Source organism: Dermacentor silvarum, chromosome 1, assembly GCF_013339745.2.
Source record: "Dermacentor silvarum isolate Dsil-2018 chromosome 1, BIME_Dsil_1.4, whole genome shotgun sequence".
NCBI classification, from domain to species: domain Eukaryota; kingdom Metazoa; phylum Arthropoda; class Arachnida; order Ixodida; family Ixodidae; genus Dermacentor; species Dermacentor silvarum.
Genome location: NC_051154.1, coordinates 139,275,104 through 139,291,515, shown reverse-complemented (window position 1 = coordinate 139,291,515; position 16,412 = coordinate 139,275,104). Strand labels below are relative to the sequence as shown.

Sequence of the window (16,412 nt, the reverse complement as noted above, 5' to 3'; positions counted from 1 at the left end):
AAGAATGGAAACACACAGCTAAATTTGACAAAGTGTTTTATGACACAAATACATTAGGTTCAGATAGAGACATTGCTGGCATTCATTTCTTTCAGAAGATAAAGGCAAGCATCAACATGTAAAAATGGTGGGACTGTGTACATTGATGATGGCACAGAGCTATTCAGGCCGTAGAGTTGAACTGTCTTTTATCAATGCCCACAACAAGCTCTAGTATCTCGTTTAATGTGCTAAACAATATACTGGCACTCTTACATGTGCACAATACTATGTAAAACATATGTGCACAATAAGTAGGTCTTCAAGGATTTTAAAAAAATTAACTTTGCTGCTGGATGCATTTGATATGCCAAAAAAACAAGGATATGGCAACTATTACAAGTAAAAACATCACAAAAAAGAGATGTGAATTGTTTTAAGAAATGTCATGCTCCTAAAAGTTTTATATAATACAATAGACAGACCACACCCCCCCCAATACAAGAAGGCTTGGCCTGAAATAACCCAGACATTGAGATGTTCTTGAAAACACTATAAACAATGCAGTATGTACAAATTCCACCAAGTTCATGACTACTTGTAAAATCACCATTAGTCGCACTCAAGCACGTTGGAACACAGCTGCATGAGCATTGCCAAGGTACCAATCATATATACTTGGGTCCCTAAACAGGTACAGCTTAGCAAAATACCTCTGTCACATTAATCCTTCCTTTACTAAACAATGCAAGTTTGAAGCCCTCCACAATTTTTTCCATCCTAAGCAGTGCCAGAATAGCATCCACGTTGCACATACTGCAGCTTTACTAGTTGGCTGCACGCTCCAGTTACATATAAAGTTGATCTGCCTCCATTTCCATGGCTGACGAGAGGACTAAAATGTGAGACGTTGACTGCAGGCAGTGATCTGGCGGTGTCCACTGCTTGCTGGTTATTAGGATTGGCATGACAAGTATGCCTTTTACTATCTTCCCAACATACTGATGGCCCAAATGTGTTTCTCACTCCTTCTTCTCATGACTTGCCTCATCTGCAACAAGACAAAATTAAACACACAATTAAAATGCATGGTTAAACATTACAATATGACACAGGTAAACTGCACAACAAAGGTTCCACTATCTTGCAATTGTGACACATAAATAATAGTCTTTGCTATTTTTTTTTTTTTTTTCAACAAGAGCAGTAAAAATGCTATAGGCATTTTTGGCATCATATTTCTTTAGTGAAAAAGCAGCAAAATAAATCTAGGTTATAAAAGAAGTCAGCTCTTTTCATCAATTTTTCTAAATTGCTCATGGCAGTTAAGGGGTTGATTAACATAAAAGTTACGGTTCACGTGGACAGAAATGAACTCTCAATCCTGAACTTTCTTGAATGCTTGCCCATGTTTGGCACTAATGCAGTGGCGGCTAATGCGGCCATCCCAGATCACTAGCACCCTCAACGATAAATACGACAACTGTAAAATCCACCTCCATGCGCTCATCCACTGACGACAGCACAAATCGGCAGTCCACACTTTGAGTGTTTTGACTGAGTGGCTATGGCATAACCTTGACATAACTTTTTGCTAGAAATTCCGTGCTTTGCGCCAGTTTCGTGAAATAAGTAAAAATCTGCAGCAAAATGCACTACTGTTCCCATTGGTTATATTTTTCTGCACTGTGGAAAAATGCAGTACAGAACAATATTAACTGCAACAATAATGTATGGCAAAATTTAAGTCCGTACTTCTCAAAATAGGTGCTAGGCACGAAGTTTCTAGCATAAGGTGACACTTCGAGTACTGGCAATATTGTAATTACGACGTGTCCCATAACAACAATTAACGTTATTAGTAAAATTGTTTAGTGATCCTTACGTCTGCCGCTGCTAGAAAAGCTTTCTCAGTAAAGATTGTCCTTTTGTCTGGGACCATATATGTAAGGGTTCTTTTCTTCCTATTCTATTCTATTCATATATGATCTGTCCAGCTGAGTGACCTTGCGATAGCAAGAGCATGGCTTCGTGCGAACACCAATGATGAAGGACAAAAGAGAATGTAAACTGAAAAAAAAAAAAATGATTACATAATACAAGCCCTGAAAGCTTTGGTTTTTAATAAACACGTTACAACTGATTCCAGAGGCCTAGAATAGCTAGTGTATTGTCTAACAGAATATTCAGCCAACATATCTTTAGATATCCGTCTTAAATATCAGTTGTTTCTCGTACACATTATTGCCATGCTATGCTCAAATACATGATTGTAAGTAACCACCTAATTGCAATGTTAAAAATTTACAAAATATTGTCCATGAATTGACTTAACACTTCAAGCAAAGCAATAACATTTGACAAGCACCATAGCAAAGGCTTCTAAATACCCTATGAATACAAACGCAACTTTCACACTTAGCATCAGTGGTTGGACACCACCAGTTAATACAATAGCATTTAGTTAGGTAAAATTATGCAGATCCAACCCACATGTTGGAATCTAAGAAGCGAAGCTTTCATGAAGCGGTTAAAGAAGTGCCATGCAACTGGTCATATTCTGCACAGCGTTTTGCACCATAGCAACCACCTGCCCGCCAGTGAAGACGGCAAGGCCTGGAGACCCCCACCATGTGACCCACATGACCGCACATTATACTATCTCTGGAATTAGCCCCCTTTGCTATGACACTGTCTCTAGGGGTGGCGGGCCAACTAGAGCGGGCCGATCCTGGAGATAGCGCAACAGTAAACTACACTTTACTTGGCGAACGGCTGACCAAGCAGATGCGCTAAACCCAAAACTTAAGGAAAGTAGGCATAAAAAGGTTTACTCTATTAAAAGAAAATTGTGCTCTTTATGACGTATATTTGTTGCAAAGAGGACATTTAGGAATCATTTGTTTTATCACTGCATAACTACGTAAAAAAACAAGGCCATCAGCCAGCACACCTGTAACAGTAGTAAAGATTAGGTAGTGCTGTCCCGCTGGAGAGCTATTTGGCAAGACAGCAGCAGTAGCCACGGTTAGGAAAGTACAGGAGGGTTCACAAAGAAAGCTTTTCTTTAAGAAAAGCTAATGTGAGAGATCTCTCTCACATACACACACACAGCTGCTTTTTGTTTAGTGAATAACATTTTTTTGCAACCTCAGAAGCTTTAACTGCGAGTCGGCCTAGTTGGAACAGATTCATTTTCTTAAATTTTTGCGCGCAAACAAACAGGGACGAAGAAAAGGAGACGGAGCGCTCGTCCTTGTGTCTCCTTTTCTTCGTCCCTGTTTGTTTGCGCGCAAAAATGTAAGAAAACTCAGAAGCTTTATCACAATTTGTGCACGAGATGCAAAGCAGAAGATCAAATGTGACAGTTACAGCTAGTGCTACTACATCGGAAAAAATGACTTGCCTGCTTCATCATCATCATCAGATGCTTCAAGGACGTCGCAGCAACATGTGGTATAGCAGATAATGCTCAGGAAGCCCAAAGGGAGTCCAAACAGGACGGCAGTTAAGACTGGGTTTCCTCGCCACATTCCCTAGCAAAGATAAAAGATATTGCATATTTTGAACAGCGCACAGCAAAGTCTGTCAGTCCCCAAATGTTTCCCGCCCAGAAAAAAAAAAGCTCTAATTCATGAGCACATAGTAAAATTATTTGAAATGTGCATGTCTGCTTATGGTGTGAATCAATGTACAGAAAATATTTGCAGATCTAAGCAGCTCCTAGTGGCTTTGATTTGTGACTAGAAGTTAATGAGCTAATGACATGCAATCAGGGCCCATAGCAAACACAACAAGGGCAAGTCCAGGCACTCATCAACAGAACGCACATGCTGAGTAGGCAAGAAGAGGCAGCACAAGATGTTATGAGATGTAACACAGTCTTTCCGCTCATCTTGTGCAGCGCATCTTGGTAAAGTGAAGGGAAGTTTATTTTTCTTTCTTGAAACACAAACCTCAACATTCCTAGGCCACAGTGGCAGACTTGGTGGATGCTTGAAAGGGAATGCGTTGCCGCATTTGTTTTGTATAGATGCACCATCTCACAGATTAGGAGATGAACCGACCGCCCAAGCATCATGAGCCTTGGCAGCATATGCCCCCCCACCTAGCCTCCACACTCAATCTACATCCACTATGGAGGCAGTGTTGTGGCATGGCCGTGTTACATGTTACACTCGCAGACCCATTTCTCCAGCTTATTACTGCGATTGCAGCAAAACCCGAGGTGGGGTGTTATTGCTTAAAGAAAGCAGGGGTTGTGTTCTAGGTCAATCCCTTTCAGCAAACACGAATTGGCTAAGCCAGTGAGCAGAATGTTCATCACTCCTGTAAGATGTTGTGCTAGAAGTCGCATCATGTAAAAGTGAAAGTAACCCCGAAAGTGACAGACTGAAAATAAAGCCTCTGAAGAATGAATGGGGCCATCCCCTGCCATTGACATATGTCTCTCTTAAGTGGACACCTGAACCATTTCATTACAAAAGGGGAGTCACCAGCACTTGGCATTCTCAGATGGCCTCCTTCCCAAGGACCGACTGAGCCCAAAGAATCCTTAGCTTTTGTAATCTGACAATCAGCATATTCAGCATGACATGGCTGATGGCCATGGTCAAAGCCAGGCATGCGACCATGACAGATCGCGAAAAATCATGCAACATATTTCTTTTTATGATTGTAGAAGAATGGAGCAGTGTATAAAAAAAATTAGGGTCAAGCATTAGCTCTAAGGTTGGACAGCCATGTCTACCATTCAAAATTAATACATAATTTAGCTGTAAATGAATAAAAGAAGCAACTTTGAATACAGTCCCCAACGGATAATTCGGACATGAATATTTCGGAAATTTATAGGGTTTTACGTGCCAAAACCACGATCTGATTATGAGGCCCGCCTTAGTGGGGGACTACGGAAATTTGGACCACCTGGGGTTCTTTAATGTGCACCTAAATCTAAGCACACGGGTGTTTTCGCATTTCGCCCCCATCGAAATGTGGCCGCCGTGGCCGGGATTCGATCCCGCGACCTCGTGCTCAGCAGCCAACACCATAGCCACTGAGCAACCACGGCGGATATTTCGGACCTGCTTGACTTTTCGGATAGCTTCACGGCATCACCACTCGCCGCATAGAAACAATATACAGTATAGACCACTTATAACGTAACCGCTTATAGTGCAGGACCGGATATAGTGCGGTCTTTTCAGACTCCCGTTAATTTTCCATAGCAATCCACGTATACACGTATCATTTATAGTGCTGTTACGGGAAACGAAATACCGGTTACAGTGTGGCTGCCTGGGAGTACGGAAGTCAGCGGAGACGGCGAACGCTCCCCTCCAATGGGCGCTCCAAGGAGTGCTCGAGGAAGAAAGAGAGACGAAGTGGAGGAGAAGGGCACGTGGAGCGAACGAACAGCCAGTGAGGCTGAAACCAGAATCTTGAGTGCGAGTCGTGAAATATCACGGCGCGCATAACGAGCGAGGGCCGCGAAACTGCCAATGCCATCCAACGCTCACTTCACGATAACGGCAGTAAACGAAACTTCAGGGAGCGGGCGGTGCCGGCACAGCACGGCGAAGGGCGCACGCGGAGACCGTGGAATGTGAGGGAGGAGGGCGGCAGGGAAGCGGATTTCGCCTCGGCAACTCCGCCGCTTCAGTGGCTTCCCTTGCCCTCCCTCGTAGCTCCCTCACTTTCGACTGTCACCGTGCGCCCCCGCCGCCGCTCCAGCCGGCCCGGCGCCAGCTCCCCGAAGTTTCGTTTTCTGCCGTTAACGGGAAGCGGGCGTTTGCCAGCGTGGCAGTTTCGTTGGCCGGCCTGCGACAACGCAGCTACTTCCCTCTGCGCCGTAGCAGCAGCATGCAAGGTCAACACGTGACTAGAAAGTAGAGGAAGCATAAAGGAGAAAGAAGGGTTCACTGCCATTTTCTATGCGTGGCTACGGTAGCGTGGCTGAGACGTCGGCACGTACACGCATGTTCCGGCGCAACGCAGAATCGGTGACCTTGCCATTTGAGAGAGGGTGAAATTTTCGCCGCATTTTTCCCCCCTTTTTTTTTTGTTTGCGCGCGACATTGAGGGGTCTCCCTAAGCTTTTACTCTATGGCGGTGCCGGAGCAATGCCGTTCGGAGGCGCCGCCGCGTGATTTGGTTCGAATTAACGAGATTCGACTGTAAATTGAATGCAAACGTTCTAGCCGCATTCCTCGACTGTCGCATACGCGTGGCGGCTTGGTGCACATGTTTTGCATATGTGCAGGCCTTGAAAATTGTTGCTTTGGCTATAGCGCGGTACCGCTTATAGTGCGGATATTCGCGACTCCGGCGACTTACGTTATAAGCGGTCTACACTGTATAAACAACTAAAATTTCTGGCATCTTACTTAATGTTGTTTAAAAATTCTAACTCTGCATGGCACAACTGTGTGCTAATTCTATTACCAAGATAAGCAGAAAGAGCGATGTAGAAAGCACGCACTGAGGGGGCAGGTGAGTGCACATCTCTTTCTCTAGCCCGGTTCTGGCTGCGCATGACTGCTTGCGCGGCTTAGTGCATACGCCGCCCGTGCGCCCTTATATTGCAAGTAATCTCCAGCGGAAGCAAAACCTACACAAGCAGAGATGGCTGGTGGCTTCGTATCTGTCTCTCCACTGTTCTCCCACCTGCCCAGTGCTGGAGGTCGTGTAATCTCAAGTTTTGAAGACACATTGAAGCGAGAGGCAGCATGAAGCGTTCTCTCCCCTCTGTTTCCACTCCTCACAACGCAAGTGTTGTGACAGCAAGTGTTCGTGGTCGTCGAGTGAGATCTGTTCATGTTTGTCTGTGTGTGCGTGACACCATGCTTCTTAATTAGTAAGCAAATGTTTACTGCAATTTATACAGCCGATAAAACTACGTGCTTTACTTCATGTAGTTGTCTATGCCATAGCAAACGATGCTTCGCCTTTCAGGCGAAAGTGTGAGTTCTTTCTTCCTTTTTTTTTTTCCAAACTATGATACACTGACAGTGTGCACTCCTTCTAATCTAAATTTTCTTTGGAAGAAACAAAATGTCACCTCACTTCGAGTTCTAGAAAAAAAAAAGGCGCTGTGGGAAGAAGAGCTCACTGATGTATACAGCATAACACTAGAATGTATTATTTGCTCTAGCAAATAATACGGATGACTTCTGTACATTCGACCTTGAAGAGACAGACCGATGGAATCTATCAAATTATCTGGCAAGTTGATATAAAGAGAGAAAAAAACAAAAAAAAAACAGCCCAACATACTACTGCTTCATTGGCAGTATTTACACAATTTTAATGCACTCCCAAATGTAATGCATACCCAGTTTTATAGGTTCATAGTATAAAACAATGTGCATCCAAATCTAATGCCTACCCATTTTATTTTAACATTTTTAATGTAGCATGCCTCTGATTCTGGCAATCAGATATAAGATGAAACCCGAGTTTACTGCCCCAAATGTACATTTATTTGCACTTAATGTTCATTGTCGCCAATCTAAGACTGCTTTTTATCGCTGTCTATGCACCTGAACACACCATCCTCAGCACGGTCTAGTGTTGAATATTCTGCATTTCTTAAAAACTCGGCAACCATCACGAACGAGATGGTGGCTTACGGCTAGACTAACCACTTTTCCACTTCCTCCTGTAATGCATGAAAGTCTCCGGAGTACTGAAAACCTGCAACACAACTTGGTTGTCACTAGCTTAGCATGTAAAGTTCGAATAGGCTTTCATAAGTAAAGCTTGAAAGTGGCGCATTGTCATCGCCATACTATGTGAAAACCTGCTGCCATCTTGCGATTGACAATGGCTTTGACAGCAGGCTGATGCTAATACCGCGAACACGCTTTTTTTTTTTTTTTAATATTAGACTGTCATGTGCAGGCAGTTTTTAGCCAAATTTTATTGGAAAAAAAAAAAGGTATGTGTTAGGATCGGGATAATTACTGATTGTAAACTGCCATTCTCGCTTCAAACATCTGCCAAAGGCAGGCCGAAAATCCGCATTTTCGGCTGATGATAACATGTCTTCAATGCATTCACTGTCCCCCTAGCGCTGCCAAGACAGATGCTGCAGTCATCAGGATCCCACTGGCGTTAGGCACATGTGTGCTAACTAGTCAAGTTCAAATTATCTGGCAAGAGTCAATTTCAGGTGAGGATTGAAATAAGTTTTGGCCCATAAAAATGCACAGGTGCCAGCCAAGACCTTCAGTCAGGATCGAATTAACCAGAGTTGTATTACTGAAAGCCTACTGTACTGACATGTCTAAAGAGCCCAATAAACAACACAAAATCATTTTGGATGTGCTGTGACATGGTGGCAGTTTCTTCGAATATACACATCTATATTTTTTTATGAATCAACATCTGAAACTCATATTTTTATGAACCGCTGCACTAAAATTTGTACAATGGAAAGCAATAAAAAAGACTAGTGGTACAATTACATTCAGAACGTATCAAACCACCTTGAGACTCACAGGAATACTACACCCAGATTGACACCACCTGTTTCTATTAATATTACAACACAGTGCTTTCAGTTGCATCAGTAGCACATGTGAGTGGCACAGCATGAGAAACTGGAAAAAACGTCTCAAGGCTGAAGCATAAAGGTATTCAAGTTGCAAAGTTGACTAACAGTCAACTAACAGTCAACAAACTGTTTTGAATCAGGTCGAGAAAGTATCAGTGCCAGAACGTAAACCTTAAGACTGAGTATCATCAAGACTCGCTGCTCCTGCTTTCCAAAAAAAAAGCTGAGTTATGAGAGAGTGAAATTAGAACAGTAAGCAATGGACGTAAAAGTAGTCATGGCATGGACAATAGGCTGAACTTGAATAACTGCCATCAGTGATTAACATAGTTTGTGAATACCGGGTACGCGAGGTATTTGAGAACACCATTCCTTATCGCCATAGACACCAGCAGGCTCATCATATCTATGTAGGCATGCGGCTTCTTGTTGGTTGACCCCTTATCATTCCTACTGCACAGTTTGTTCAAAGATGGAAGCGTATAGGTTGATGGATGAAATGAAACGCTATGCAGTCCTCGTCGCCCTGGCCGCACACCACACCGACTTGGAAATTGCCACCTTTCTGAACGTAGCGAAGTCTTTCATTTACAAGGTACGGACAGAACTGATGTGTTCTGGCGGTGATGTGGCATCAGTGGCAAAAAGGAAAAAGCACAGTTAGGGGTCAGACGTCGTCAGGACCCCTGATTTTCTCCAGCGGCTGCAAGACATTGTGAGTGACGACCCAGGGAAGTCAATGCGAGGGAATGCAAAGGAATTTCAAGTCACAGCAGGCTCACTGTCCACGAGGACTTGAGGTACCATTCCTATGTCATGAGGAGGGGGCAATCCATGTTCGATAAAACTCAGGAGAATCGTCTGCTCCAGTCCAAGCGCTTGCTAAGCAGGCTAAAGAGACATGAGAAGCCTAGAATGCTGTTTTTTTTTGTTTTTTTTTTAGATGAAAAGAACTTTGACCAAGACCAAGAAGTTAACCACCGTAACGACAGGTGGTGTTGCGCAAGCGCTGATGAGGTGCCTACAATGATGCACACAAAATTCCCGTTGTCTGTGATGGTGTTAGCCATCGTTAGCAAGCAGGATGACGTCATACTGCCCCACTTTTTTGCTGAAGGACTCTGCATTAAAGGGACCCTGAAACGATTTTGACGATTTTGTACAAACGTACTGAGTCATTAGAGTAGGTCCTTCTGATCATTAATTGACGCATCTAAGAGCTCCACGTAAAGCGAGTAATTTATTATAAGGTTTTAAAAATGTACATCACTACCAATTGCAGCATGCCAAGCAGCCGATCTTTGTGCCCAGATGACGCGATTTGCCCAGAATACGTCACTGGGCCAGCTATCCAATTGGCTGCCCAGGGCGCGTCATCGATAATTTTTCCAACATTATGGTGAACAAATGTTGTTCATAATAGTTTAGATGTTAGTTAATTTGTTTCTATAAAAATAAAGTAATGGAAAGAGAATGCACAAGGACATGTATCACTACACAAAAAGCACTTCCGGCCCACAGCAAGTGTCGTCTGCTTGTGTTACAACGTGCTCCGTGTTGACGAGAGCTGCGTGCTCAGTGTTGGTCTTGTTCTTTCTTTTCGCGAACACCACAGTTCGCCCTTGTTGCGTTGTGGGCTACAAACATAGCTAGCGGCGACACGTCAAGCTGCGACATCGTGCCCCGCTGCAAGGCAGCAGACGAGCGGAGTGGCTTCAGCGCATTGGACTTACGGTATCCAAACCAATCCAAACGGCACCAGCATCTACGCATTTGCGGCCGTCGCTTCACGTCGAAGGTTAACCACAATAGAGTTTAGCGTGTCCGGTATTCAAGTAAACGCAAGCGCATGTGTACTGGCCGCTTTACCACGTTTTACGTGATGAACGGAGGTTCAAACATGAACTGCTTGCACGGTGCAGCTACCTGGCGGCACAATGCTCAACCAAACACACAGCTAATATAGCAGTAACCAAGTTCTTTTTTTTTTTTCTACTTTGCTGCTGGCTCAAATTTTTGGCAGGAGCATAATCTTGAACACGTTGTCATGTTTAAAATGTTTTATACTTGGTTACAGGAATATTAGCTGTTTTTTTCTGGTTAAGCTCTGCACCACCAGATGGCTGGACCACGCATGCCGATCAGGCCGCTCACGTACGTCTACAAAGCTCCTTCATCACAGCGGTATGGAGTGGCTTTAGTTTATGCCTCTGGCTATCCGTCAAAGCACCCAGCTCGCCTGTGATTACCGGAATACTGGACACGCTCGGCGCTGCAACAGAACGCTCGCAATGCACGCTGCTTGATCACCCTCGCTGGGGATCGACGGCCGGGTGGCTAGTGGAGAGGTTGGCGAGCCTTCGCGCGCTGCGCGCGCTGGCTCCAAGACAACCGGAAATAGACGACAACGTAACGTCACAACATGACATAGAGCCAGCGCAGACGGAGCTTAAACCCAATCACTCAGCGAGCGAGTTGAGGAGGAAATGCATGGCTAGGGAAGAGGGTAACTTGTAATCGTCCGTAGCTCTCTTAATATGAGATGCTTCACTTAAATTGTGACGCGAATGTTTTACTGTAGCTGCACTCTACGCGTCTACAAAATTTGTCCGAACCGTTTCAGGGACCCTTTAATGCTGCTGCGTACGTGGAGGTGCTTGCCACCATTGTAAAGCCCTGAATAGTGACTGTTTTGAAAGGAAGACCTTATGTCGTTCAGCAAGATTCAGTTCCCGCCCACACTGCCTGCGTCACTCAGGAGTGGCTGGCTGACAACTTCTACAAACACGTCACTCCCAACTTGTGGCCTCCTAGTTCTCCAGATTTAAATCCGCTCGACTACTATGTCGGGGGCGTCGTTGAGAGAGGCCAACAAACAGCCACATAATACAAAAGACTCGCTGAAGGCCCCCATTGCTGCCTCAATGACCAACATCTCTACTGAACACCTGATCTGTGCATGTGGCCCGTTTCCGAATTGTACAAATAAACCGTAAGGGAAGTATTTCCCAAAGTTTGGTGGAAATATGTCTACTTTTGCTGGAGATATTCTTCTCCGCCTGAAGCCAACATTGTGTTCTCAAATACCTCGCGCACCCGGTATATATTTTGTGAATAGACATATACAGTCGATCCCGGATATACACTTGACTTCCGTTAATTCGATCCTGATGGAACCGACAAAGCTGGTTGAATTATCCGGCGGGTCGAATAAAACAAAAGGCAGAAAAAACCCCGGAGCACGCCGTTAATTCACTTGGTAGATTTGCCCTTAAAGTTAGCTTTGTGACAATACAGCCCTGTTATGTGGTGAAGCATACCAAGCGAAGAATGGTGCTACTCTAACGGGACACAGCACGTGTTCCTAAATTTATGCACGCACATGCGTGCATAAATGGTCACAGTACGAACACCGAGACTCCTAATACGTTTACTTGCAGGCCTTCAAAGTTTTATACAGACCCCTGCTCTTTTGTTGGCTTTAAATGTTCCCTCAACTTTCGGAGCTTTTTTACCTTACCGACTTCTTTTCGCTAGCTTTCCCAAAACACCAAGATGGTATTTCTCCGCTTCTCCGTGCACGGCGCATGCGCGCTTGTATAATAAAAGAATGCGTACTAGGCCCTGTTAACGGTCTCATATAAGAGACACGTACTGCAGGCAAAACGATAGATCAAATGGCCACAGGAACGTCAGAAACAGTTCGGAATGGCTGCCAGTATGCCTATTAGGGGTCTAGGTGCTCGTACTGTGACTGGAGGCGTCGCGTGCGCGATTGTACAATTAAGAAACGTGTATTATGTCTGGTGAGAGTGGCCCTTTTCCATTCTTGGTATGATATTGAGATCAATATTGATCCAATTTTGAGATCGAAATAATCACCCGAAAAAACGAATTAACCAGAGCCGAAATAACGTAAGCCTACTGTATCTAACTCGAAGGAGATGGATCGTAAAATAATTAGATATATTGATAATTCAAAATATAAAGCATGCCCATCTGAAGCTTATCCGAGATCTCCGCACGTCTCGAACAATTTCCCGAAACTGTAAAAAGCAAGAAGTTACGGATTTGCTTCTCCACGGCTGTGTTGAAAATACAAAAGTTGACTTTTTCTTTTTTTCCCCCTACGAACGTTGTAACGCGCTTGCGCTGCGGAATGGTCTTCACAACGCTAACTCTAAAAGCCCGCATCGCACAAGCCCGAGACCACTGTGCACACATTGGAGCGCTTGTCTGCTTTTATTTTAGACATGGACTCACCGCGGAAGCAAACCAGCCTATATGGATACGCGCTGTGCCGCCATCAGCACACTTGTACTGCAAAGCGCGCGTGAACTGGCCTGGCCACGTGTCCATTACAATACACCGTTTAAACGGCCAATTGTCATACGCGGGCAACAAGCCAGGCAGACTGTTGTGTCGGGTTTTGGAACACACTTCCCGTTGAAACCAGTCGTCCTCACTCCTCGATCACCCTAAAAAGAGTCTGCGCGTGTCTTCTTGTTAGCCGCTCAGCGCTATGATACATCGCGGCAGATAAGTCCTTTCATTATCAGCCCGTCCCCTCCGGCCCCTACGTCGGTGACTGCCAACACTACACACATGCTGTTAGCTTCGAAAGTATGGCGTTCAGATTGCAGAACATCCCAGTCCATTCGCACTCATGTGTAACCATGCGAGCACGAATGAAATGCATTCAGCGCGAACCCGCGAACTGCACAGCGACTAGTCTTGCGTGCACCTGCCGCATTCGGGGGGACGGGGGCTTCCCACGAAGTGCGGATGTGGCGTGCGGTGGTTTTGTTAAATTCAAACTTCAATGTAACGATCCGTTCAAGTGGAGGTTGGGGTCGAATTTGTTTTGCCCGCTTGCGGAATCCTAGAATGCCATTCGCGGACAGCCCTCGTCTACAAGAAAACAAGCTCAGCAGCACAGCACCTCGAGTTCAGCATCCCATGCCGGTGCCACTCAGTGAAAAGATCTAGCGTCAACCAAGCTTTCTTGTGGAATGCGTATTGGATCGGGAGGCCTTTTGTGTTCTTGATGCAGAGTGGCGATATGCTCTTGCTGATAACGAACGGCCGCAGTCTGCACGAGCCATCCATATGCACAGCAAGCATAACTGAGGGCACCCTGCTCATTTTTTCTCCATGGCAAGTACTGCCCATTGGATTCAATCTCATGACATCTGCCAATATAGTACTGTTTCAAATGTCAGCATTAAATATTTCCGACAACATGAGAAGTGATCGTGTCTCAGAAGAATCATGCTTGCAGGGGTGCAGCGCAGTGTAGAGTATATATCGAATGTGGTGGTGAATGGGAGTTTGATGTACGCGTAGTACATTGCTATATTTTTGCATGGGATATTCAAGGGGATTTCCTAACTGTTTGATATAGACAGTAATTCTATATATCCTAGTTCGATATATCTGGGATCTACTGTATACTGCAAGAAAAGTAAAAAAGAAAGTAGAATGCTTAAGCTATCTACAAGACAGCGCTACAAGCTGGCAATTATTTATTACAAACACTAATCACCAATACAGGTGTGGTAAAAAAGAAAAGATACTTTTGTGTGTTCTGGTAAGATGTAACTTGTGTAGTTTAGTATATTTTAGTGCTGTTCAAAATACAGTGTAAGCATATGATATACAACATGAGAATACGACATAACACTATGCACATACTCACCGCTAATGCAGTCTTTGCTTCAAAGTATGCGCGGTACAGCCGATAAGGAAAGCTGTCAGCCACCATATGGCTGTCAAAGCAAAGAGAAATAGAGAGAGAGAAAAAAAAATCAAGCTCTACTGTCTACAGGTGTCAAAACATCTGTGTGTGAAGGCTATTTAGCAGTGCTAGCCATGTCATCACTGCTCTTTTTGTATGCAGCACAGGCAATCAAACCATACTTCTGTCAGCCAAGAATTCCAGAGGCTTCAATGAATGATGACATAAAATTCACGTGGCAATTATCATGCTTTTTCATCTGTACTGTGTTGGTAGCCGGGATTAAAACAAAATTCACATTGTGGCGCATTGCAAATTTTAGTTTCATATTGGACTTGAAAGCATTGCTGCAATGTTACTTGCAGGTGACTTGTACAATCGGCATATTGGAAAATCATCTGAAGTTTTGAACATACACTCAATCCTATGAGCAGCAAGAACACCAAGAAACTGATATGAGAAAACAAAGTTATTCATAGAATGTGACCACTATATCTGACAGATGCTTTTGAGCACTTTGCCACTATCACGGGATAAATCAGCTGACCTTAGATATATCGAAGGCCAGAAAAAATGCAGAATTTAGTAGCAACAAATGTGCACAATGAGGCCATTGTGCAGAATATTTAGGTCCAAAATTAGCGTTTTACAGTCTCTTTAATTAACATCAGAGGTGAACATTTCCCACTGACATTACTAGTTTGAGGTGACAAGTTTTGGCCCATTTGACAAATATCCTGTACTGTTATTTGCTTGACTGCACAGTTTGTATGCATTTCATTCTTTTATACTGTTGAATTTCATTATTTTGACCTTGACAGAAAAGTTGCAATGGATCAAATTGTCTGGCGAGTTGTATTAAACAAAGAAGCAGAGAAAATGTCCCTACATGCCTCTGCTTTACTTGGCAGTACTTAACCAATTCTAATATGCCCTCAGCTATTATGGGTTCCAAGTAGAAAACAATACGCACTCAAATTGAATGTGCACTCAATCTTACAGCAAGAAAAATGTAGCATGCCTCCGATTCTGGCAATTAGAAAAATAAGAAACCTGCAGAGTTTACCTTCAGGGAATGGAAATTTATTTTACACTTAATGTCTATCGTCATCTCTCTCAAGACAGTTCTTTGTTGCTAAGGGCCACATGTGGTCTTCCGTACAGACCTGTTAATTTGATACTCTAAACATCTATAATTTCGCACCCCCAATGGTTTGCAAACTGGAGACTGTGGGCATATTTACAGCTACTAAACTTTGCAATTTCGGGCTTGTGCCGTACAGCCCATGTAGGCCACAAAAACTCCTTTTGCAACCAACAATGAGATGTCATGTGACAGTAGACTTCCCAACTTCCAGGGACATTTGCCGTTCTCAAAACCACTGGAGCACCACTAACACAGTGATCTGTTACGTAGAGAACGTGATGATCTACATGAAACGGAAATATGAAATATTCGGGCTCCCCTCCGATGCTAAGGCCCTGTGCTTGTTCGATGTTTTTGGCGCTCCCAGGGCAAACACTGTTCTCCAGATTTAACAAAAACAAAATTCTTTACGTGTTCATAGCTGCTAAGTGTATAAGCCATCTGCAATTCCTAGGCGTGCACTTTATTGGGATATTAAAGACCGACATGAAGACCTAATTCATGGATTGGTATTCTGACACAATCACAACACAGCTGAGACAGGGCAAAGATGACAAAGTGCCTTTAACAGCCTCACTGGTGAAGTCACTGCATGCTGCCTGGTTCATCGAAGTATGACATTCTTTCTATGCGAGGCTCGAAATTCTCCTTACAGCATTTTAGAGGACTGGCATAGTGCAAGCTTGCGCAGACAAGTAAATCGAATTTGCCACATTTTAGGGGGTACAGCTAGCAGAACTAGCTGGTAAAATTGACTTAGTTTTAGGCATAGTGACCACATTCTTCCCTAAAAATATTGTGTGCCCTTATTTCGAATTGTGAAATTTGCATAAATTAAGGACACATGAAATAAAGGGTTTTACAGTACTGCGCATTTCCTAAACAACTCTGCAAACACTGCAAACAGGATGGTGCCCACACGTAGACAAACCACTGCACCAGTATGGCACACAAGACACTGACACGTCAAAAATGTGACGCGCCATTGTTGC

At 44.0% G+C, this 16,412-nt stretch overlaps 1 protein-coding gene across 1 annotated transcript in view; it reads right to left on the bottom strand.

Annotated features, from left to right (window-relative positions):
- Positions 1 to 19: 19 nt before the first annotated feature.
- LOC119436130 (protein disulfide-isomerase TMX3-like) overlaps positions 20 to 16,412 on the bottom strand; it is a 40,618-nt gene continuing 24,225 nt past the window's right edge. The window contains exons 11-13 of the mRNA XM_049660922.1: positions 14,235 to 14,286; positions 3,386 to 3,515; positions 20 to 1,030 (exon numbers count right to left, since the gene is read on the bottom strand). Of these exons, the coding sequence (XP_049516879.1) occupies positions 1,002 to 1,030; positions 3,386 to 3,515; positions 14,235 to 14,286 (211 nt within the window). The 3' untranslated portion in view covers positions 20 to 1,001. The remainder of the gene's footprint in view (positions 1,031 to 3,385; positions 3,516 to 14,234; positions 14,287 to 16,412) is intronic.